Below are 22,234 nucleotides of genomic sequence, written 5' to 3' on the forward strand. Positions count from 1 at the left end.
CTTTTCGCGTTTCCACCCCGTATTTTTTTTCTTTTCTCGAGACAATGTATCTGCACATTGAGCCATACCGAGTCGCTCAAACGGCCCAAGGCCGAGGGACAGAGCAGCAGGAGTCGGCCCATAACTTAGAAAAAAGTAGGCCCGTTAGGCGCGCGACGTTTCAAGGGCCGTGGATCCAGCGCGGCCCAGATCTCGGTGGAGATGGGCCCGCTCTCTTCTCCCGCGCCACTCGGCCTCGGCGAACGTCGTGCCGTTTGCCGCCGCGGCCGCCTCACCTCGCGGCGGTGACGCCGGCGGCATGGCGCACCTCATACCCCGTCCCCGACCACCGCGGCTCCACGCCCCGTCTTCGCCGCCCCCACCGCCGCCGCCGCGTCTTCCAGCCGCGCTGCCGCTCCCCCTCCTCCCGGCGCCGGCGCTGGCCTCGTTCCTCCTCGAGGCCGCCTCCTCGTCGCCGTCCCTCCCCCACCTCCGCCACCTGCACGCGCTCCTCGTGCGCCTGCCCCTCCCGGTGACCTCCCTCCCCTTCCTCTTCTCTCGCCTCCTCCGCCGCCTCGCCGCCCTCCCACCGCCGCACGCGCCGCTGCCGTACGCGCTCAACGTCTTCTCCTCGGTCTCTCCCCCCGACCCCTTCCTCGCCGTGGCTCTCCTGCGCTTCGCGTTCCTCACGCAGCCTTTACTTAGTCCCTTCCGTCTCTTCTCCCACCTCCGCCGCGCTCATGGCGCCGAGCTCCCGTTCCTCCCGTTCGCGTTCTCCACGCTCGCCAAATCCGCCGCCGCCTCCCGCTCTCTCCCCGCTGCCGCTGCCGCCCACGCGGTCTCGGTCCTCATCGGTGGGTTTGATAGGCACCGGTTTGTTCAGAACTCGCTGATCGGTGGTTATGTTGCATGTGATGACGTGGGCGCTGCACGCAAGGTGTTTGATGAAATGGTGGTGAAGGATGTCATTACATGGACTAGTATCGTGGTCGCTTATTCCAGGAGTGGGGATATGCGATCAGCAGAGGAGGTGTTTGGGAGGTGCCCTGTGAAGGATATGGTGGCATGGACAGCAATGGTGACTGGTTATGCACAGAATGCCATGCCAGTGAAGGCATTGGAAGTGTTTGATCAGATGGCAGCACTAGGCATGGTCGTTGATGAGGTTTCATTGACGGGTGCAATCTCAGCTTGTGCTCAGCTTGGTGCGGTGAGACGTGCCGTTTGGGTTCAGGAGATTGCAGAAAGGACTGGTTTTGGGAATAACGTAGTTGTTGGGTCAGGGTTGGTGGATATGTATGCCAAGTGTGGCCTCATTGATGAGGCACGCAAGGTTTTTGATGGGATGCAGGAAAAGAATGTATACACATATAGCTCAATGATAGCTGGTCTTGCATCGCATGGGAGGGCTAGCGAGGCGATTGCTTTGTTCGAGGAGATGGTCAATAGGGCAAATGTGGAACCAAACCATGTTACCTTTATTGGGGTACTGATGGCTTGTAGCCATGCAGGGATGGTGGGAGAAGGTCGGTACTACTTTGCACAGATGAAGGACAAATACGGGATTATGCCATCTGCTGATCATTATGCCTGTATGGTTGATTTGCTTGGCCGGGCTGGATTGGTGGATGAAGCCCTTGATCTTGTTAGGTCAATGACTTTGAAGCCTCACGGTGGTGTGTGGGGAGCACTACTTGGAGCTTGCCGGATTCACGGGAAGAGTGAAATTGCTAAGGTTGTAGCTGAACATCTTTTTAAACTTGAACCGGAGGGCATAGGAAACTACGTATTATTATCAAATATACTCGCGTCAGCTGGAAAATGGGATGAAGTGTCAAAAGTCAGGAAATTGATGCGAAAGCAAAGGCTGAAAAAGGACCCTGCGGTCAGCTTGTTTGAAGGCAGAGATGGTTTGGTTCACCAGTTCTTTGCTGGTGATAATGCCCACCCGAGGACACAGGAAATAAAGAAAACATTGTTGGAGTTAGCGGCAAAGTTAAAACTTGAAGGTTATGTGCCCATTTTGAGTTCAATTGTTTATGATGTGAATGATGAAGAGAAACAAAGGCTGTTAATCGGTCATAGTGAGAAGCTTGCTCTATCGTTTGCTCTGCTTACGTTTGGATCTGGATGCACAATCAGGATCATAAAGAATCTAAGGATCTGCGATGATTGCCATTTGTTTATGCGGTTGGTGTCAAGAGTTGAATCTGTTGAGATTATAGTCAGGGACAATGTGAGATTCCATCATTTCAAAAATGGAGAATGCTCCTGTGGTGGATTCTGGTGAAAGCAGATCTTTTTATCAATATGGCAGAATAGGATCTTTATATTAATGATATACGGGATAGGATATTTATTTGACTTGTTCTTGAACATCTGCCACTTGATTCTGAAGAATGCAGCAGCTTATTGGTTGAGACAGTCAATGGCACACCCATTATATGTTGAAATACCACATAATGCAGTTGTAGTTTACAATACTTGGGGTTTGGGGTAGTAAAGAACTTGGATGTTTGATCGGCCAAAATTCATATTCATTTTGAAGAATTTAAATGAAGAAACAAGACAAATTTAAATGAAGAACCAATCATGGTAGATTAGTCAGAGCTCCTTTGAGGACATTGATTGATGTAACAACTGCATCAGGAAGATTGAAGTAAGGAACTCTTTTGCTCTTCCAAATTTGATACTTCCTCAGTAAAGTTTCTTCTCTTCCAGTCTGAATTGAAGAGAGGACAAACAAGAGCTGAGTGGTTGGTAATGTGTATCATGGCTTTACATTAATATGCTCCTAGCAAATCCTACTTCTGATACACCCTAGGTTTTGCACACAGATCACTCAAGATTGAGGCTCAACTCTGATCAAAATTTGGAGGTTAGATTGCAGTGCTGATGTATCTTGAAACTTGAAAGTGTTGCATTCCATTGCTAGGACCAGAAGGATTTCTGTCCTTGATTCCTCTGATTTTTGTCATCCAACTAACTGTTCTACAATGCCAGTTTGTTGTCATCGATGCTGACCAGAAGGATTTCTGTCCCTGCTGCCTGAGAAGAGCCAGTGTGGTGCTTTTGTTGCATGCAAACTGGGGCCAATTGTTAGTTTGAGGTCAAGATCACTCTCTACTGAAGGGTCAGAAGTACTCCAATTTTCACCTCCAACTGATCTACCACCTTCTCGTCTAAATTCTTGTGTTCTTGAGGTTTCTTCAGTGAAGAAGTTTAGGCATGTTGCTGGTTTGAATTCTTGAAGAATTGAATGCTCTGGGGTAGAGTGTTGACCAAGATGAGCAGATTGGCTTGTCTCTGATGTAGAGGGGCTATTCTTGAGATTTGACCGGGGTTCTTGCATCATTTCTTGAGTTTCTTCTGTCCTCGATTGGAACCTGTGCTTCTCACCTCCTAGTTCAGCCATCAGTGATTTTTGTACACGATATAGCCGATGCAGTTCATGCACCTGATGCAGCAGACAGCATGAGTCGTGGAGATTTTGTTGTTGGCATGCATAATAGTTGACAACTTTTCAAATGAGGGTTTTTGCAGCATGTGGAATTGCTAAATGCTAACTTAGTATGCACAGCAGTTGTGCACTACGTTATGTTATGAAGCTGGAACGGCTCATTTTCTACCATGTAATATTGTTCTGTACTACTGCAATGAAATTTGCTGCTCTCCTGTTATTTGTGAAAAAAAAAGGGAAATAACTGGGACAACCTGCTTTTCTCGTTGACGGTTGCAAAATGCAAAAGGGTCGACACCTTTCAGGTATTTTAATTTGGTTTCCTTACATACAATTTCTCCTTTTATACCACATAGATATTATGTGAATCTCGTATTTCATGATATGAAAAACAAAGCCACTCCTAGTTACCTGCTGTCTGAAGACTTCATCATGCTCCATGATTGTTCTCCGAACTGATTCCCTACTGTCTTGTTTAGATTTCTCCATTAGCTCTACCAAGATGTGTAAAACCTTTTGCCAACTGCTTTTCAGCAATACTTTGGCTAGTTTCTGAATAGAATCTTTACTTTTTAGGCCTCTAATGCTTCTTGGTCCCTCTATCTCCAACAAGGAAGAGAGATTTCTATGAGGGCCAAATAAATCAGTAGCCATCCCTGAAACAATCAGAATGAAAGATCATAACCTAATTGTCTACAAGGTAAGTTAATTGCCATATGAAGTGAAACTGCAACTGGAACTGATTAGACTGTGTGCAAAGTAATTGTCATTTGTTTGACTGTAGAGTATGAAGGAAAGCGATTGACGACTGTTACTGACTGAAAACAAAATCTCAGCAAACCAAAGGGGAATTCATATGATGATTCACTTACCTGAAAGCGTGCAACTCATGTTCCAGGTCTTCCAGCTGCTTGCCGTGCATTTTCTCTCCTTCGGTTACAGGTGACGAACATTTGGAACCTCCATATATTTGCAAGGACACGAATTGGACGAAGCTTTGACAAATCTCTCCTCAGCACCCATGACTCATTTCACTTCTCAGCAGTAAAGGCCCTAGCTATGAGAGAGTTCTGAGGAAGGCAGTTTGAAGTTGGATGTAGCAGCCAGGTGCTCTTTCTCATACTTATGAAGCAAACAACATCCCTTTTTAGAAACAGCAGGAGCCAACCGAAAGATAAGAAAAAGGTAGTAAACTAGTAATGCTGAAAAGGTCGACAGGCTGTGTGTGGCTAAGCGGAATGCTAGGGCACGAAAGAAAAAGTTCAGAAGCTGAGATCGTTGGCAGGAGGTGAAGTATTTGTTTAACGGTCTCAAGGAAGGATCAGGGAAGTGTAGCAGCCAATCGGAGAGGCAAATCTGGCTGGTTTAATGAAACAAGACAAGGCCAACCTAAAAACATGTGAAGCAGATATTCCACGCAGGCCTTGCCGGGACAAAAGATATCAAAGGTTTGGGCTAGGTACTTGGCAACTCTTCTCTCTCCTTCTCTATCTCTCTCATAGATAAGCTTGGCCACCCATATCTTCACATGTTTGCAGTTTGCAGCAGAGATCTGAAGATACCATGGGCCCACGACAATGAGTTATCCTAGGCTGTCCTTCACCGTCGTCACAATCCCAACTCTGGATCTTGCCCACAGCCGCCTCAGAAAAGTAAATTGCAGTTTAAGTTCCATGTGAGTTGCAAGTCCCTTAATTTGTGTTTCTTTACTAACCTGGACGGCTGGACAGGTTGTTTCTGTACTGCTGCTTCAGCATGTTCCACCCTGCATGCCTTACCAAGATTCATGGACGTCTGGATCTCAGATTAAGCTCTTGTTAACTCCTTAATCACACCGACACGGTAAATTTTATTACTTGTCTTCTCCTATTCTATATCTCATGTGAGTTGACTGTTATTATTTTTGCCATTTGAGTTGACTTCGTACGCTAGCAAGGCTGTTGTTCGATTGTTTCATGATTTGATCTGGTGCCCCGTGCCCAGATTCCATGGGAGATGGACCCTGACATTTTCTTAGTTGTTGTTTGTCTTTGATCGATCAATGTCATGATTTCAGCCACACCACATGAACATTATCCATATATATATATATATATATATATATATACACTCGATTTTTGGGAAAGTATAATGTGCCCTTTAGATATACTCCTAGTACACTGGTACCCACATAGGACAGTAGCAGTACCGCGTAGGATAAGCTTATGCTGCTCATCACTTGGATTTCAAGATGCTTATGATCAACACCAAGATTTAATGATTTAGACTGATATTAGACCATGCTACTTAATAGCTACTCTGGCTGGCTACAACCTGCATTCTGTTCTCAAGTTTCATCCACAGAAAGAAGGAATTCTGAAAACTAATTTGCACCGTTCCTGAAGGATTTTCACTTGGATATATACACTGATCCTGTGATGTTGATGTTATTCTTTGTTCGTTTTCTTTCTTGAAGTTTCTTCATGTGTTTAAGTTGTGTTTAATGCTAATGATTGCTTGTACGTTTGATCGTCCAGTCTACATGAAAATTAGTACTATTTGGCATTTTAATTATTGTACCGTGACGTCATTTCTGATATCATATTCATGCTGTTTGTCAGGTTGGAGAATCTACATTTTTTCTTTTTCCAGCAGCTGTGTTGAATACTTGAATGTTGATGTGTTCTCCTCCATATGTTATGCTCATCCGATGACAACCAAATATCTAACTGGGAAAGGAAATTCGCTACGTCATGGACATCCACGTACCACTCAAAGGCAAGCCACTAGCACCAACTACATATATGTGGATAACTTCGAGAACAATCTAATGGTTGCTGTTGCACTCTATACTAGCCGTGCAGGCCATATATTAATTGGATAGTACCTTTCAGAGAGAAGTAAAGACATCAACGGTATAGACAAACAATGCTCATAACAGGTAGAAACATACGTACCTTTATTTTTCATTTTTTTCTTTAGCATGCATAATAATTAACCATTAAATCATGAGACATAGCTGTCCTGCGTATTATATGTGTAGCTAGCTCTCATTTATAAACTCAATCAAGAGCAGTTTGATCTCCTATGTGTTCTTGATGAGCGTGGAAATTTCTTCATGCGTTTCGCAAATTGGAGAATCAAAATGTTGAGAGAGATTCCAAATAAGGAGGAGCAGAAGCCAAATGAACGCAAGACTGTCACGTACGCTCTTCCAAAGTGCCGACAGGCCACCTGCCGTTAATCCTTTTCATCCTTGTCTTCATCGATCCAGAGGGAGGAACTGCAGCCATGTATGGCAGATGCACTTGATGGCCAGTAGCAAACAGGCAACATCAAACGTGGCTGGCTCACAGGGACCACACTGTAGCACCCGGTGCACGATTCACACAATTTTTGGATATGCCCGATCATCCTCTTGTCTTGTAGCTCTTGACATATATAGGATACTGTGGGGGTGTTTGCGTTGCGTTCCAGCTTAAACACATCTGCTCTACTTACCTCACCTATGTGCTCATGGGCATCATCTTTTTGCATGCTTTGCTGCTTAAAGTTTGTAGCTTATTTTTTTCTCTAGTGGATTGCAGGCAGTGAGACCTGGTGATAAGCACATCTTTTTTTTTCCCTCTCCATTGCTCCTGTCCTGTGTGGATAAATATGGATTACTCCAGCCCAATCCCATAACTGGTAGGAATTTTAGTTGGTTTTCCTTGTCAGTCTTGATCAATATCTCATATTCATCTTTCTAAACAAGATCTGCGGGGAACGCTTTGGTTTGACTGATCTAGGTGGTGGTGACCTGGTCCATGATTCTCGATGTCAATTGGCTGATGGTATCTGACTGTGCAGGAGTAGGACTTGCACAACAGTGGTTTGGAGCCTAAGTGGGGAACTGGGAATGAGTTCCACTAACCTGCTAGATAGAGATAGATGTATACCACCGTATCAAAGCCTGACTGAACGAGCATTACTTCTTTCTCCCCTGCGTTTACATCGAATTTTGAGTTGAATTTTTGCAAAATTTATAGCAAACTTTACGAATATTCATCGTGAGCCCTAAAAATTGTTCTCCGGTACAGTAGTTCGCATGTACGAGGCTAATACTACTTCAGTATTGAGTTGAGACGTATTTTGATTGGACCATGGCCCATGGGTTTTTGGCTCGTTTTGAACCAATACTCTGGCCCATCGTGGCCCAGTAAATCTTTCCCTCCGGCTTAGCCACATGCGGATGCGGGGCAAAGTGAATCAGGATTTTTCGTCCGAGCGAGCTGTGAGCCTCGCGCCGGCTTGGAATTTTCGTTGGCTCTGCCTCGCGACCAACGAAAAATCGGCGGCCTATGAGGCCCTTCTCCCCTCATCTCCGGCAAGCGGCGGCGGCCACCAGCACCCGTCCCCTCACAGCAGCTCTCCTCAAGGTTAGTCACATCCAATTCCCGTGCCCCATCTTCGCCTACTCTTCTTCCTCCACTCACCTGTGCTACTTTGTGCACAGAATTCTTCTGCCTCTCTTATCCATGGCCGGCTCAGCTTCAGCCACACAAACCACAGCGGGAAACGAGCAGGTGAGTACAGCTCCATCCCCAGCTGCGATTGCCTGAACATTCAGACCAGAGCTTCGTCGTGCAAAAGGTGCAGATTTGAGCATCTGATTACCTGGAAATGAATTGTTTCGGTTACAGTAGCTGTTGTTCGTGTCAGGCTGGGCGGTGCGTGTGCTCCCGCTGACGGAGGAGAACGTGGAGATGGTGCTGGACCAGGTGCGGCCGAGCCTGATGGCCGACGGCGGCAACGTGGCGCTTCACGAGATCGACGGCCTCGTCGTCGTGCTCAAGCTGCAGGGCGCCTGCGGCTCCTGCCCCAGCTCCACCATGACGCTCAAGATGGGCATCGAGACGCGCCTCCGCGACAAGATCCCCGAGATCCTCGCCGTCGAGCAGATAGTCGACACCGAGACCGGCCTCGAGCTCAACCAAGAAAACGTCGAGAAGGTCATCGAATGCTCACTAATCCTGCATTTCCAAAGTTCATGAGTCAGCAAGTTCTTGTTCCAATTCGGTTCATAGAAACTTCAGTTGTAGCTCATTTCTGTGAATTATCACACTACAATTCTGAAGTCCCTTTGGTGTTGCAGGTACTGGATGAGATCAGACCATACCTTTCTGGCACCGGAGGTGGAAGCATCGATCTTGTCCAGATCGATGAATCTGTTGTCAAAATTCGGATCACAGGACCTGCAGCAGGTGTAATGACAGTTCGTGTAGCTGCAACACAAAAACTGAGGGAAAAGATACCATCAATCCTGGCTGTTCAGTTGACAGAGTAGAAACATGAGTTCAGTTATGCATCAATCAAGAGAACAAAACTTTGCTTTTCGGTGTTTTTTCAACATTTAGTTTCAGTCTTATGGTTCTCAATGAGTACACCTTAGTACTGAAACTATTGACACAATCTTTTGCAACAATCGGGACTAAAAAAACAATGTATCTGAACTCTGAAAAATATAATAATTCCACAAAGTGCTTATATTTTGGATGTCTGAAAGATATCACAACACTTTGTATGTCTGAAAGATAAATAATTCAACAAAATTTTAAACCTATGTTACTTCACTGGATAAAGATGCAATTTACACCATAGTATTGAAGAATTGTCAGACTTTCAGTGCATTTCCTTCGAATGGGCAATGTTCTGGTAAAACTAGAAACATCAGCCTCTTCAACGGAACCTGGCACCACCAAATTTCTATTAGGGTAGTACAAAGCTCTCCGTGATTTGAAGGCTGCCTATATCTGTGCCTCTCAAATTGACCACAGGCCAACTCCCTATCCCCATTGTTTTCCCTGCTGAAACAAGTTTGCCCCTTGCAACATTTCACCCTTTTAAGGCCTTGACATCACAGGTCATCAAATAATTGCATCGGCCTTATTAAAAAATCAAGGCTTGCAGTTTTTATGCCATCAAATTCACAGGAAACAACTCATTCAGAAACAATTAAGATTCAGGCAGCCTCTTCATCGTTTTGATGTTCCTCCAATTGGATTGCCTTCATCATTTGCCTAATCTCCTCAACCTTCCCAAATTCCCGTCTCCGTTTCAAAAACCCTTCCAAAACCCTGAAAGCTCGTTCAGTAGGTTCCATTCCAATCTCAACCATCTCCTTAAAACACCTGTATGCTTCAAAAGTCAAACCTCTGCAGCATAAACCAGTGGCCAGAATATCCAATGCATGCCGGTGAGGGACACATCCCTTACCCATCAGATAATCCCACAACTCTAGCCCAAGATCCGGTCGTGCATTCTCACAGAAGACCTTCATGAGCAACATTGTTGTCCTAGTCCTCGGCATGAACCCTGAACCAACCATCTTGCTGTACACCTTCCAGATGCCCTCCAAATCCCCAATCCTCTGAAATCCACACAACATTGTGTTGTAGCTAACATCATCCAGACCAATCCCCTTGCACTCCATCTCACTCATCACTATCATCCCAGACTGCAAGTCTCTCGCCCTAACATATGCACCCATGAGTGCATTGTGAGCTCCACGGTCCGGGATCACTCCCCATTGCTCCATTTCATCGAAAAGCTGGCGTGCACGCACTGCATTTCTTACGATCCCAGCTCCATATATCAGCGTGGTGAACACCTGCAGAGTCGGCTTGCAGTTCTCCCTCTTACGCATTTCGTCGAGCAGGTCTAGGGCGTCCAAAAACCTCCCTTTCTTGCAGTAGGCATCCATCCTCACGCAGTACGAGACAGCGTCAGGCACGAATCCGCGCAGCACGGCGTCATGGTAGAACAGGTCCAGCGCCTGGATGTGCCCGGCCTCCTTGAACCCGAGCAGTAGCGTGTTGAACGTGCGGGTGTCGGGCGGGTACGCGTCGCAGTACCGGTGGAACAGCGCGCGCGCTTCGGCGACGCGGCCACGGGCGCAGAACGCGCGGAGCAGCGCGTTGAGCTCCGCGGCGCCGAATTCGCGCCCGGCGCGCGCCCAGACGCGCGCGGCGGAGTCGAAGCAGGTGACGGCGGCGTCGAAGGACGCGCCGGGGGCGGAGGCGGAGAGCGCGGTGGAGAGAAGGACGGCGAGCGCGGGAGTGGAGAGGAGGTGGGGGTGTGTGGCCGGGAGGGACTCGAGCAGATGGAACGAGAGGTGGGCGTAGCGGCGGGAGCGCGAGAGGAGGCGGAGGAGGACGGGGAGGGAGGCCACCGGGACGGGGAAGCCGGGGAGGGCGAGGAGGCGGCGGAAGAGGTTGAGCGCCGGGAGGGGCGGGGAGTGGGAGAGGAGGAGGTGGGAGAGGAGCGGCGTGAGGAGGGAAGGCGAGGCGGGGATTGTGCCGAGCAGGAGCGGCGGGGTCTCCGGCGCGCCGGCGAGGAGGACACGCGCGAGGTGGGGCACGGTCGGGGCGAGCAGCGGGCGGGTGGCGCGCGGCGGCGGCGCCAGCAAGAGAGGCATGGCGGGGTGGGGTGGGGCTGTGCCCGTCCGCGTGGGCCGTATATGGGCCAATAGACCTCTATGTATTTTAGTTTTTTTGTTATATTTGTTCAATGTGCTCCATTCGTTTTAATTGTAAGATATTTTGTTTTCTTATAAATTTATATAAAACAATCTATATATGTTATATATAGATAGATTAATTAATATCCATATGACTGAGAGGGTGATTGTTTGTTTTTATGAAAAAATAAATGGCATATTTATAATTAAAAAATAATCTGTGAATAAAAATTTTATATACGTATTTTTAAAGATCTAAAAGTCAAAGTTAAAAAATAAAATTCGACGAAAAAGCCTCGAAATTAACTTAAATCTAAGTTAAAATATAAATTTTAACTTATAAAAAGAAGAAAAGTAAAAATAGAGTGAGACGTTGTGCGCGAATGCTTCTTCAGTCTTGCCTAATCTCTCCACCCTGTGTTTGGTCAGTGCAGTGCTCTGGTGCTCTTTTTTATTAAGTTTTTTTTAGCATACATCTATTTTAGGGGTGACCAATCGATATAATTGAAAATAAAAAATAATTTGTGAATAAAACTTTTATATACATATCCTGAGCGATCTAATAGCAAAGACTGAAAAATAAACTCCGGTGAAAAAAAACCAAAAATCAACTTTAATTTAAGATTAAAAATTTAAAATTTTGAATTAAACATAAATAGAAGTAAAAAGATGAGGTGCATCAGTTTTTCCAGACAATCGCAGATCTAGATTATAACTCTAATAAAAATCTACTCACATTCACAAGAACAAAATTATACAGACAGGTTGCTCCTCGTGCACAAATTAATGTACTGTATTTCGCCTCTAGCCCATCTGTTCCCTTACTTTTGACAAAGAAAAAGAATAGCCTCGCTATAATTACACATGGTTTGGTCTGATGATATCCCGTTCCTAGTAGTATCAGTAAGACAGTAATCAATTCATTATGCTTCAGTAGTCGTCGAAATCGTCGCTGTCCCTGTTGAGAAACCGCCTGACGGCGCCGACGATCGCTCCGAACACGATGAACAGCACGAGCGTGTCGAAGCCGCCGCCGACACCGACGGCGACGGTCGGGCCGGGGGCGAAGAAGGAGAACGGCGACCAGCCCCAGCCACCGTAGCCGTAGCCGTAGCCGTACCCGCCGACCAGTGGCGGCGCCACCGGCGGATTGATGTAGATGTTCGTCCTGCGCCGTGCATCACAAAATGTTCAGAGCATTATTAGCACACAACCTTCAGAGTTCATAGGTAAAAACTTTATCTTCGAGGTTTCAGATTTGTAGCTGTTCATGATCGAGATGAGAACTCATTGAGAGATCGAGATGGATACAGCACTGCAATGTTAGCATTCAGTTAAGTCAGATCTCGTATTGAAAATCACTAGACTGAATATCCAGAACATTAGCGACCTTCGGGTTTCAGACACTAACTCATATATCGTGAAAAAAATTGTGATATTTCGAGGTTTCATACTTTCACCTGCTCATGATCGAGATAAGAACAAATGAATTGAGAGATCAAGATGAATAGGACGCTACTACGATGTGAACATTCAATCAAAGTCTGATCGATCTCGCACTGAAGAAAGAACAACTAGCCTGAATAAATCAGTGCGAGCCTATGTGATAATCCCTAAAAATTTATATTTGGCATCAGATCAAACATTTACCTTGAGTTGTTTATCCGTGGACCGGACGGCCGTGGAGCGGACCGCGGCGCAGACCGGAACGCCTGCCCGCCAATCCTCCCGCCGGACTTCGCCGCCATGGCATCGTCGACGACGGGCGACAGCGCGAGCACGCCGGCGGCAACCGCGACCATCGCCAGCTTGCCCAGCTTCACCTCAAGATCACCCGGCCGTGTCGACTTCTCGTCGGCGGCCCTGCACGAGAGCCTCGCCGACGGCCGCCTCGCCGGCCTCGGCGGGAGCACCGGTGCCGTGCTGCTGCCGCCCGTGCACAGTGGCCTTCCAGCGATGAAGCTCCTGACGGACGTGGGTGCTAAAGCCATGGCCGCTGCTCTAGCAGTCTAGCTTTCTTGCGAGCTTAGCTTGCTCTCACTTGCTCTCGATCTCCTCCAAGTCGTCTTATTTCTCTCAGCTTCTTGGATTGCTGCAGCTAGGAAGAGGTAGTAGAAGAGTAGAAGGCTTATCTTGAGATGAGAAAGCGACCACGTGGCCAAACGTGAGTGGTGTGGTGAAACGTTCTAGAGCACAGAGAGATCTTTTGAGCGCTCGTTTTGTTGCGTAGCTCGAGTTTTTGGACATGTTTTGAACACTGTGGCTTGGCACGGCTTCGTCCGGTACATTTTCGAGCTATTTTCGACAATCCATGAAAAAAAATCGGCAGTTTTGCCTGGCCAGTAGATGGGTCTGAAATCTTCAGAACCTTCGATGGGAACAGAGAATTCAGAGTTCTTCACATGTTTTCATGGTGTTAGCTTTCAACGTTTTTTCCCTAGCTATATGAATACTAACCGTTAGAAAATTAATACTTTTTTCTTTTTTCCATTATTTTATATAAAAAATGCATGATAGAAATACCTATAATACCTCATTTTTAAATTTATGAAGTGTTGACTTTGACCAATAATATGACTTATATTTTGATTTATCAACCGTAATTTTCAAAAGACAACAGCACCGTACAATTTAAAAACAAATGGGAGTGGTTTTCTTCTTGAGGTTATAAAACAACTACATTTTCAATAAAATTTTAATAAGGCCCTCCATCTTTTTTAGCTAAGGTTCACACTCAACACTAATGTGTGTGGGGGTGTGTCATGGTGTGCATGCTTGTGTGTTCTAAAAAACAGAAGTAGATATAGTACGAGTAGCAACATGTATATGGACTATCTATATATCATTTGAACATTATTTATTGAATATAATTATAGTAAAAATACATTGTAGTTATAATGTAACTAGTATGTTAGTCTTATACAAACTATAAGGTGGCCCGTACATATTGCGCGGCTAGCATCATTATAAATTATAGCTATATATAGTTCTTATCTTGATAATAATTACTTTTTAATTATTAATTTAAATTTATTTTTTTTAAATTATATTTTTACATGGAACCACATTTACACGTATTCTAAACTATATGTATATATGAACTCTTTTCTATGTAATATTTAATTTATAATTCAAGTTTTAGATACTTATAAATTGTATTTATATATTGACTTTTCTCTTATTTTTTTTCTCAATTTTAACTGAAATTTTGGATATTTCTAAATTGTATTTATAGGTGGGCTCTTTCCTCAATATCAATTATCTTAAAATTTTTAATCGAGATTTGAATATTACTAATTGTAATTATACATGGACTCTTTTTTACTTTTCTTTATTTTTAATTCCTAAGTTGTATTTCTAATCTGGTTCTTTTTTAACCAGAATTTTAGATGGTTCTAAATTAGACACTTCCATTAATCCAAGATTCATTTACGCATGAATTTTCTTTTATTATTTTTAACTGGAATTTTAGTTGTTTTCAAATTGTATTTATAGATGGAATCTTTCCTCAATATCAATTTATTTTATAATTTTTAGTCTGAGATTTAGATTTTTTTTTCTGAACTTTATTACGCATGGACTCTTTTTTAGCTTAGGTAATTCTAAACTATATTTATATATTGACTTTTTTCTTATTTTTACCAATTTTTAACTGAAATTTTAGATCTTTTTAAATTGTATTTATAGATAGACTCTTCCCCCAATATCAATTATTTTAAATTTTTTAATCGAGATTTGAATTTTTTTTAAATTGTATTTACATCTGAACTCTTTTTTATTTTTATTTATTTTTAATTCCTTAATTATATTTCTAATCTATTTTTTAATGGAATTTTAGACGTTTCTAAATCGTATTTATAGCGTAAATTATGATGATAGCTCTTTCTACCCTTCCTCTTAAGAATTCGCCGGGGGCCAAGCCAAGGCAGGCAGGCAGGCTGGCGAGGCGAGGAGCTAATCGTCTCCGGCCGTTGTATTCTTTTTTTCTCTCTCCACGATGGAAGTTGTTTTCTCCTTTTTGTTTTTTTTCTCCGATTCACTTTTTTTTCTTTTTTTTCTCCTATTTTTCTTGGATTAATCTCATAATTTCTAGCCCACGAAAAACAACATGAAGACTTCTTTTTCTATTACTTTATATATATAAATATAATAGATATATAAAAAAAAGACTCCTATAGCCCATGGAGAAGGCCGGGGTTCGGGGCACGCTGTAAATCACATGAGGTTACTAGAGATAAAGCGGGAGCATGAATCTTGAAGAAAATACGAAGGCCATGAGTTCGTGTGATTTTTTTCCGTTAAATATAGCAAAATACGTACTCCATCTGTTTTTTATTTAAGGCCATAAACTTTTGGGTCCATACTTGACCATTTATCTTATTCAAAAATTTATATAATTATTAATTATTTTATTATGATTTAATTTATTATTAAAGAAACTTTAGAAATGATTTATAATTTTACATATTTGCATAAAAATTTTAAATAAGACGAATGATCAAACATACGTGGATAAAAAATTTAACGGTGTCAAATAAAAAAAAGTATATATACGTTTTGTCGGCTGGAGTAAAAAATTTCTTGTAGATTTTTAGCAGGATTTTTTTTCTGAAACATTCTTTTTGAGAGATTTTTCTCCTGTAACTAACAGGATCAGCAACCGAATCGAAGGTACCGTCCGAAACTTGCATCCAGATTCCCGCCTACTACGCACAGTCAGTGTCACAAATTTGAGCCCAGATCCAAACGGAACAGCTAGCGACGACGAAATTATGGCAAACTGAAAGTCAAGTCAAACACAAATATTATTCAAACAAAATCACCTTTACATCGTTGTATATTACAACTTATTTCAGATCGTTGACAAAACAACTTAAAAATGAACATACAATGTACGGGTTATTGTTTTTCCAAATCCAAAAGAAATTGTCACCCCAGCGCCAATTGTCCCGAAGAACATGCATCCTGCAGTGGCTGCACCGCCTCGAGGTAGAAGAAGATCACGTCACGCGTTACAAGATCGGGTGGCCGGAGCTCAGTTGGGGAACCTGCAGTCGCGGCGGATCTCGCCGTTGGCCGCCGACTTGACGCCGACCCTGCCGAGCTTGGTCATGGCGGTGACGAAGTCCTTGAAGAAGGCGCCCTGGTTGCCGGCGTAGAGGTCGACGAGGCCGCGCGACCTCGTGTCGGAGTAGAGCGTCTGGTCGGAGCCGAGGAGGCCGCGGCCGGTGCGGAGGTTCTGGTAGAACGCGTTGTCGAACCGCAGCGGCGACGCGCCGTCGAGGAACGCGAAGCCGCCGGCCGGGTTGGCGCGGCAGGTGCCGCGCAGCATGTTCGCGAAGTTCGGGTCCATGGTCGGGTCGCCGCCGAGCCTGTACCCGAAGAAGCCGCACGACGCCGCGCCGATGGTGTGACCCCCTGCGTAGTTTTTTTTTTCCCACACGAAAGCGTCACACGCGCCGCCGCGCCATTGCCGGCAACTGTAGACTAGGGTGCAAGTAACAAGCAGCGCTACGTACCGGAGAGAGCGATCATGTCGGTCCGGCTGAGGCCGAGGCTGCCGAAGTAGCCGGTGAGCTGGTCGAGGTTGAAGTTTCCGTGCGGCAGGTTGACGCTGTTCTTGGTCGACACCCTGCTGTCGAACCTGCCAAGCTCCACCGCGTAGTTCGGTCCTCCGCTCTGCACCAGCCATGCCATGCATGCATTCCATCAATGGCCACTCTCACGAGCAAGAATGGCAGGTAGGGCAGGCAGTCAGCGAGAAGGTCAGTGAGTTACCAGGAAGACGGAGTCCCTAGTGGCGAGGGCCAGGATGTCGGCGCACGACACCTTGTTCCGGCACTGGGGGACGCTGTCGACCGCCGCCTTGGCGGCCATCACCGTCAGGAACCCCTCCGGCTTCAGCGACTGGTTGTCGGTGTTGTGCCACTCGTCGTCGCCGTTGGGTTTTATGATCAGGATCGACGCGTCGCACCCTTGGACGGCGCAGTCGTGGAAGAAGAGCCTCAGCGTCGCCGGCGCCGAGATCGGCGACTGCTGCATCGACCTCTGGACGGAGCCGCGGACGATGTTCTCCAGGTTCGGGCAGACGTTGGCGTAGTAGTTCTGCCTCAGCTTCGCCGACGCCAATGGCGCCGACACCGCCACCAGCGCGACGGCGACGAAGGCCAAGAAACGGAAGCTCCTCATACTGGCCACTGATTTCTACGACTTTGGCCTTAACAAGCTCGAGATGCTAAACTGTTTTGAGCTCGACTGGATGGTTTGCAAGCGATGGCAACGTCGCGTTTATATAGAAGAGTGATGGCGTGTGGCCTCCTGGCTCTGAGAGCTTCCGATCGATTTGTTTAGGTAGACACTAGAACAGAGAAAGCCATCATGCAAATGATGATTTGTTTAACCTAGGTTTTAACTGGTCAATCTGAAACTGGTAGTTGATGGCCATGATTAAATCACTCATAGTTCAAAACCTGATCTGTCGAGATGGGCAAAACTGTGGGTCCTGGCTTGTTCTGCTTTGTTATTGTAGTTTCTTCACAATTGTATATGCTACACTCAGATGAGCGATGAACATTCCTACGGGCCTATTTTATTTTGAGTATTAACATTCCTACAGATCTGAATGTCTCTGATGAACTGGTTGGTACGCGGGTATGATAGACCTCTTCGGTGTACAAACATCCTGAGACGGAACAAAGCAGGCAGTCGAATATCCGCTGCTGCCAGATCCGTCAATCTGACGATTGATCATACTGTAATTTCGTAAAAAATAAAAGATTGACGATATTTGCTTTCTCCCACCTTTGGATTCATGGAACAACATTTCCGAATTCATATATTTCTACATTTCAGAAGCAGCTTCTGTGAAAGAAATTAAGCAGGATTTGTTTATATACTGAAACGGGAAATGGAGGAAACAAATGAGGTTGGGGGGGGGGGGGGGGTGGGGGGCAATTAATTGTCTGCCTTTACGGTTGAAAAAAATTCAAATGACATATTTACAAGCTAAAAATAAATATATAAATATAAATATTTTATATACGTGTATCAAGATTGAAAAATAAACTATAATAATAAATACAAAATCAACTTCAAACTTAAAGTTAAAAATTAAAATTTTAGTTTATAATTAAATATAAATATAAACGAAAAGATGGAGGCGTGAGAGTCGTGGCCTCGTGGGTGCTGAAGACATAGCTGCTACTCTAGTTTTCTTGCTAGCTTAGCTCATGGTTTCTCTCGATCTTCCTCCGAATCATCTTCTAAAAGGGAGAAGCACCATTGGTGACTTGTGTATGACGCCATTATATGATGTATTTTGTTTTGCCATGATAAGAATTTGATCAGAGATGACTCTATTATTATATCGCTTATATAAGTACCAAATCAATTGCGTGAACAGAAAAAAAAACCAAATCTAATACCTACAAGTATCAAACCTCATATCTAAGATATCATACTCCCATGTTCCAAAATATAAGGTATAACTGTTTTTTTTATCCCGTAACATAAGACGTGCATGTAATCACGTATTAACTAGCATATCTCTCTCCTCTAAATTTGATTTATTTAAATACTTCACTATCAAAATGTCCAATCATATCAGATGCATGCATACATGCACCAAGACAATCTAAATGAGATGGTGGTTATAACTTTTCTTGATCTTTGTGGTTTGTGGTAGTAGTCTCTCGTTATATTTTGAAGCATAGTAATTACTTGATATTAGGGCATGTACAACACATGTCTTTAAGCCGTCTGTATGTTGCGAAATTTATAAAAAGACCTCGCCCTATCTAACAGACGGTCACAATGTCTCTTCGCGAAGATACAACAGGGTGCGTGCTCCAATGCCAAACCGACACCACTAGCACTGTTGTACGCCACGTCTCGTCTATTCGATAGTACTACTCATTACCTTGATTTATGTGTCAAATGATAAATTAAATGTTTTGCAGACAAACAAATAGACAAGTCATTGTACAAACCGTCTATTTAGCTGTCTGTGTGTGTCAAATAGACAATAACTGTATATGGTTGTACTTGCCCATATCTATCATCGTAATACTTTGACATATATTTTAATATGTCACGGCCAAAAATTTACACCAATTTTCTAACAATATTATGAATTAAATCTTGATCCAGGAATCAGTCCGAATATACACTATGATAAAGTTCAATACACACTTCTTCGACTTAAAAATATATAAAAACAATAGTCTAACAAATATGCAGAGGTAAAGAAACAAAAATAAGACTAGCTAAACTGAAACATGCGACGACGGCTTCACACCACAGACACCCTTAACAGTTGAATGAACCTTACTCTTAAGAACTGCCTTTGTCAGATTCAAACTCCGGCTATGAGAGGGTAAATTAAGTAGTTGTAACAAAAATAAACAAACTAAACTCTGATTAATGTGCACATATTCAAAGTGATATTTGTTTTATTTTTTAGTGTAACTTGTATAAGTTCAATTTGATCTTGCAAGTTTGCGTGGTATATCACACATTAATTTGATCGTGGATGTTACCTGGAGGGTTTAAAGGAGTTTTCCGGCCCACTAGGCCCAGTTCGTATTAGCTTTCCTGTGTCAGAAATTCAAACGATGGAAATTAAACCAAAAATTCACCAGAGAAGAAGCCGTGGCAAATTGCTGCCAAGTCAAGTCAAACACATATAAATCAAACAAATCACTTTTACACCGTTGTATATTACAACTTATTCGGATCGTTGACAAACAACTTAAAAATGAACAAACAGTGAACTGTTTTCCCCTCCCAAAATCCAAGAGAGGTTTCCACCCAGCGCCAATGGCCCCCAAGGAACATGCACCTTGCAGTGGCTGCACCACCCTCAAGGTAGAAGAAGATGACGTCACGCACGCGCGCGTACATCGCATCATGTGCCATGTCACGTACGCGCGCGCGCTAGACTTGACCGGCTCGATCAGTTGGGGAACCTGCAGTCGCGGCGGATCTCGCCGTTGCCCGCCGACTTGACGCCGACCCTGCCGAGCTTGGTCATGGCGGTGACGAAGTCGGTGAAGAAGGTGCCCTGGTTGCCGGCGTAGACGTCGACGAGGCTGCGGGACCTCGGGTCGGAGTAGAGGATCTGGTCGGAGCCGAGGAGGCCGCGGCCGCCGCGGAGGTTCTGGTAGAACGCGTTGTCGAACCGCAGCGGCGACGCGGCGTCGAGGAACGCGAAGCCGCCGCTGCCGGCCGCGCAGTTGCCGCGCAGCGTACTCACGAAGTTCGGGTCCATGGTTGGGTCGCTGCCGAGCCTGTACCCGAAGAAGCCGCACGACGCCGCGCCGATGGTGTGACCCCCTGGGTTACGACGCAAGAAATCGTTGTCACCGGCGCCGCCTCGCCATTGCTGTGCACTGCAGGTGCTAAGAGAAGCTACGTACCGGAGAGAGCGATCATGTCGGTCGGGCTGAGGCCGAGGCTGCCGAAGTAGCCGGTGAGCTGGTCGAGGTTGAAGTTGCCATGCGGCAGGTTGACGCTGTTCCTGGTGGACACCCTGCTGTCGAATCTGCCAAGCTCCACCGCGTAGTTCGGCCCTCCGCTCTGCATCAACCAAGCCATACATGTCATGCACTCCATCGATCATTCGAGCTCGAGAATGGCAGGTAGGGTAGGCAGATAGGTCAGTGAGTTACCAGGAAGACGGAGTCTCTGGTGGCGAGGGCGAGGATGTCGGCGCAAGACACTTTGTTCTTGCACTGGGGGTCACTGTCGACCGCCGCCTTGGCGGCCATCACCGTCAGGAACCCCTCCGGCTTCAGCGACTGGTTGTCGGTGCTGCGCCACTCGTCGTCGCCGTTGGGGTTTATGATCAGGATCGACGCGTCGCACCCCTGGACGGCGCAGTCGTGGAAGAAGAGCCTCAGCGTCGCCGGCGCCGAGATCGGTGACTGCTGCATCGACCTCTGGACGGAGCCGCGCACGATGTTCTCCAGGTTGGGACAGATGCTGGCGTAGTAGTTCTGCGTCAGCTGCGCCGCCACCAATGGCGACATCGCCACCAGCGCGAGGAAGACGAAACGGAAGCTCCTCATCCTGCACCACCACCACCACTTGTGCTTAAACAAGCTCGAGGTGTTAAACTGATTGAGCTCGAGGTGATGGTTTGCAAACGATTGGAACGTTGCGTTTATATAGAAGATTGATGGCGTGTGGCCACCTCGCACTGCGAGCTTCTCATCCATTTGTTTAGGTTTAGCCTCGTTGAGCGTAGACAAAGAAATCCATCATGCAAATGATCATTTGTTTAACCGAGGTTTAACTGGTCAATCTGCAACTGGTAGTTGATGGCGATGATTAATCACTCCCAAACTCAAAACCTGATTTCGAGATGGACAAAACTATGGGTCCTGGCTTCCTGCACTGTTATTAAAATCTCTGCATTTTTTTTACATATACTAATCTAGCTCTTATCAGTGATGAACATTCCTACAGATCTCTATCTCTTTTGTTTTTTGTGAATCAACATTCCTACAGATCTTATGCTCTTTTGTTTTTTTGTGAATCAACATTCCCACAGATCTGAATGTCTCTGATGAACTGGGAGCTGGGTATCATATATACCTTTTCAGTGTAAAACATTATTTTGTGCAGGAACTTTTTTGGGGGAATTTTTGGGATATTTTTTTGTCAGATCTGTCACTCTGAAGACTGATCATACTGTAACTTCGTGGAAACAAGATTGATCATATTTGGTTTCTCCCTTAAAAAAAATTCACAATTCAGAATTCCCTGTTCTACATTTCAGAAAGCATATTCCAGTTGTACCTTCAGAAAAAGAAATTGAAGTAGCTTCCGTTGAAGGATATAGTCATGATTGATTAGAAGTGAGTTTGAAAACCATTGCATACTCGTTCTCTGACGTGTGCACCCATGATTTGCTTTTGGTGACGAAGGGTTCTATAACTGCAATCGCAAACTGTGGGTAGGCTTGACCTGGTACATATCGCAACACGCAGGTGTCAACATTCAGACGAACATGCCAACTGACGAACAGCACAACTGGATGACAAACTGTGAGCTGCAATACGTCATACTGCTGTACATACTGAAGTACCATTTTTACTCTTAAGGGATATTTTTTATAGAAATTTGTAAACGTGCCATTATAATTTTACGAAGTTAGAGATATGCCGTTAGTATCACAATGATATGTAGGACCCACATGAGTCAATGACATGTGGTTCAGGATAACGTATCTTTAATTTTATAAAATTATAATGGTATCCTTGTAATTTTCTCTTTTTTTAAGGTATTCCCAAATCAAGTTAATTTGAGCCGTCTAT

At 44.9% G+C, this 22,234-nt stretch overlaps 7 protein-coding genes and 2 long non-coding RNA genes across 10 annotated transcripts; 4 read left to right on the forward strand and 5 right to left on the reverse strand.

Moving 5' to 3' along the window:
- The first annotated feature begins 298 nt into the window (after window positions 1-298).
- LOC102722868 (pentatricopeptide repeat-containing protein At5g44230) lies at window positions 299-2,290 on the forward strand. Its single transcript, XM_006656354.3, has one exon. It carries the CDS (start codon window positions 299-301, stop codon window positions 2,267-2,269), a length of 1,971 nt encoding a protein of 656 aa, XP_006656417.3. The 3' UTR covers window positions 2,270-2,290.
- Window positions 2,286-4,709, reverse strand: LOC102722587. The gene is made up of 3 exons (XM_006656353.3): window positions 4,312-4,709; window positions 3,851-4,095; window positions 2,286-3,436 (listed from the first exon to the last, which is right to left on the reverse strand). The coding sequence occupies exons 1-3, from the start codon at window positions 4,328-4,330 to the stop codon at window positions 2,990-2,992; spliced, it is 711 nt and encodes a 236-aa protein (XP_006656416.1). The 5' UTR covers window positions 4,331-4,709; the 3' UTR covers window positions 2,286-2,989.
- LOC107304480 lies at window positions 3,424-6,195 on the forward strand. Its single transcript, XR_001550557.2, has 6 exons — window positions 3,424-3,744; window positions 4,016-4,139; window positions 4,224-4,898; window positions 4,978-5,091; window positions 5,170-5,281; window positions 6,040-6,195. It is a non-coding gene; the product is annotated as an uncharacterized LOC107304480 (long non-coding RNA).
- Window positions 6,196-6,272: 77 nt separating this feature from the next.
- Window positions 6,273-7,385, forward strand: LOC121054797. Of its 2 annotated transcripts, none has more exons than XR_005812086.1 (3): window positions 6,273-6,359; window positions 6,462-7,105; window positions 7,207-7,385. It is a non-coding gene; the product is annotated as an uncharacterized LOC121054797 (long non-coding RNA). The 2 variants fall into 2 exon arrangements; XR_005812085.1 differs by having other exon boundaries at window positions 6,279-6,359; window positions 6,495-7,105.
- Window positions 7,386-7,659: 274 nt separating this feature from the next.
- LOC102699317 (nifU-like protein 3, chloroplastic) lies at window positions 7,660-8,793 on the forward strand. Its single transcript, XM_006656355.3, has 4 exons — window positions 7,660-7,836; window positions 7,914-7,983; window positions 8,120-8,409; window positions 8,553-8,793. The coding sequence occupies exons 1-4, from the start codon at window positions 7,759-7,761 to the stop codon at window positions 8,742-8,744; spliced, it is 630 nt and encodes a 209-aa protein (XP_006656418.1). The 5' UTR covers window positions 7,660-7,758; the 3' UTR covers window positions 8,745-8,793.
- Window positions 8,794-9,419: 626 nt separating this feature from the next.
- Window positions 9,420-10,874, reverse strand: LOC102699596 (pentatricopeptide repeat-containing protein At3g61360). The gene has a single exon (XM_006656356.3). It carries the CDS (start codon window positions 10,872-10,874, stop codon window positions 9,420-9,422), a length of 1,455 nt encoding a protein of 484 aa, XP_006656419.2.
- Window positions 10,875-11,592: 718 nt separating this feature from the next.
- Window positions 11,593-13,015, reverse strand: LOC102699872. The gene is made up of 2 exons (XM_015838425.2): window positions 12,567-13,015; window positions 11,593-12,084 (listed from the first exon to the last, which is right to left on the reverse strand). The coding sequence occupies exons 1-2, from the start codon at window positions 12,905-12,907 to the stop codon at window positions 11,847-11,849; spliced, it is 579 nt and encodes a 192-aa protein (XP_015693911.2). The 5' UTR covers window positions 12,908-13,015; the 3' UTR covers window positions 11,593-11,846.
- Window positions 13,016-15,816: 2,801 nt separating this feature from the next.
- LOC102700153 (peroxidase 45-like) lies at window positions 15,817-17,120 on the reverse strand. Its single transcript, XM_006656357.3, has 3 exons — window positions 16,695-17,120; window positions 16,436-16,595; window positions 15,817-16,334 (listed from the first exon to the last, which is right to left on the reverse strand). Exons 1-3 carry the CDS (start codon window positions 17,103-17,105, stop codon window positions 15,952-15,954), a joined length of 954 nt encoding a protein of 317 aa, XP_006656420.2. The 5' UTR covers window positions 17,106-17,120; the 3' UTR covers window positions 15,817-15,951.
- A 2,451-nt stretch (window positions 17,121-19,571) lies between these two features.
- On the reverse strand, window positions 19,572-21,133 carry LOC102700439 (peroxidase 16-like). Its single transcript, XM_006656358.3, has 3 exons — window positions 20,585-21,133; window positions 20,333-20,492; window positions 19,572-20,249 (listed from the first exon to the last, which is right to left on the reverse strand). Exons 1-3 carry the CDS (start codon window positions 21,131-21,133, stop codon window positions 19,870-19,872), a joined length of 1,089 nt encoding a protein of 362 aa, XP_006656421.2. The 3' UTR covers window positions 19,572-19,869.
- Between the last annotated feature and the right edge of the window lie 1,101 nt (window positions 21,134-22,234).

Source organism: Oryza brachyantha, chromosome 6 (genome assembly GCF_000231095.2).
Source record: "Oryza brachyantha chromosome 6, ObraRS2, whole genome shotgun sequence".
NCBI classification, from domain to species: domain Eukaryota; kingdom Viridiplantae; phylum Streptophyta; class Magnoliopsida; order Poales; family Poaceae; genus Oryza; species Oryza brachyantha.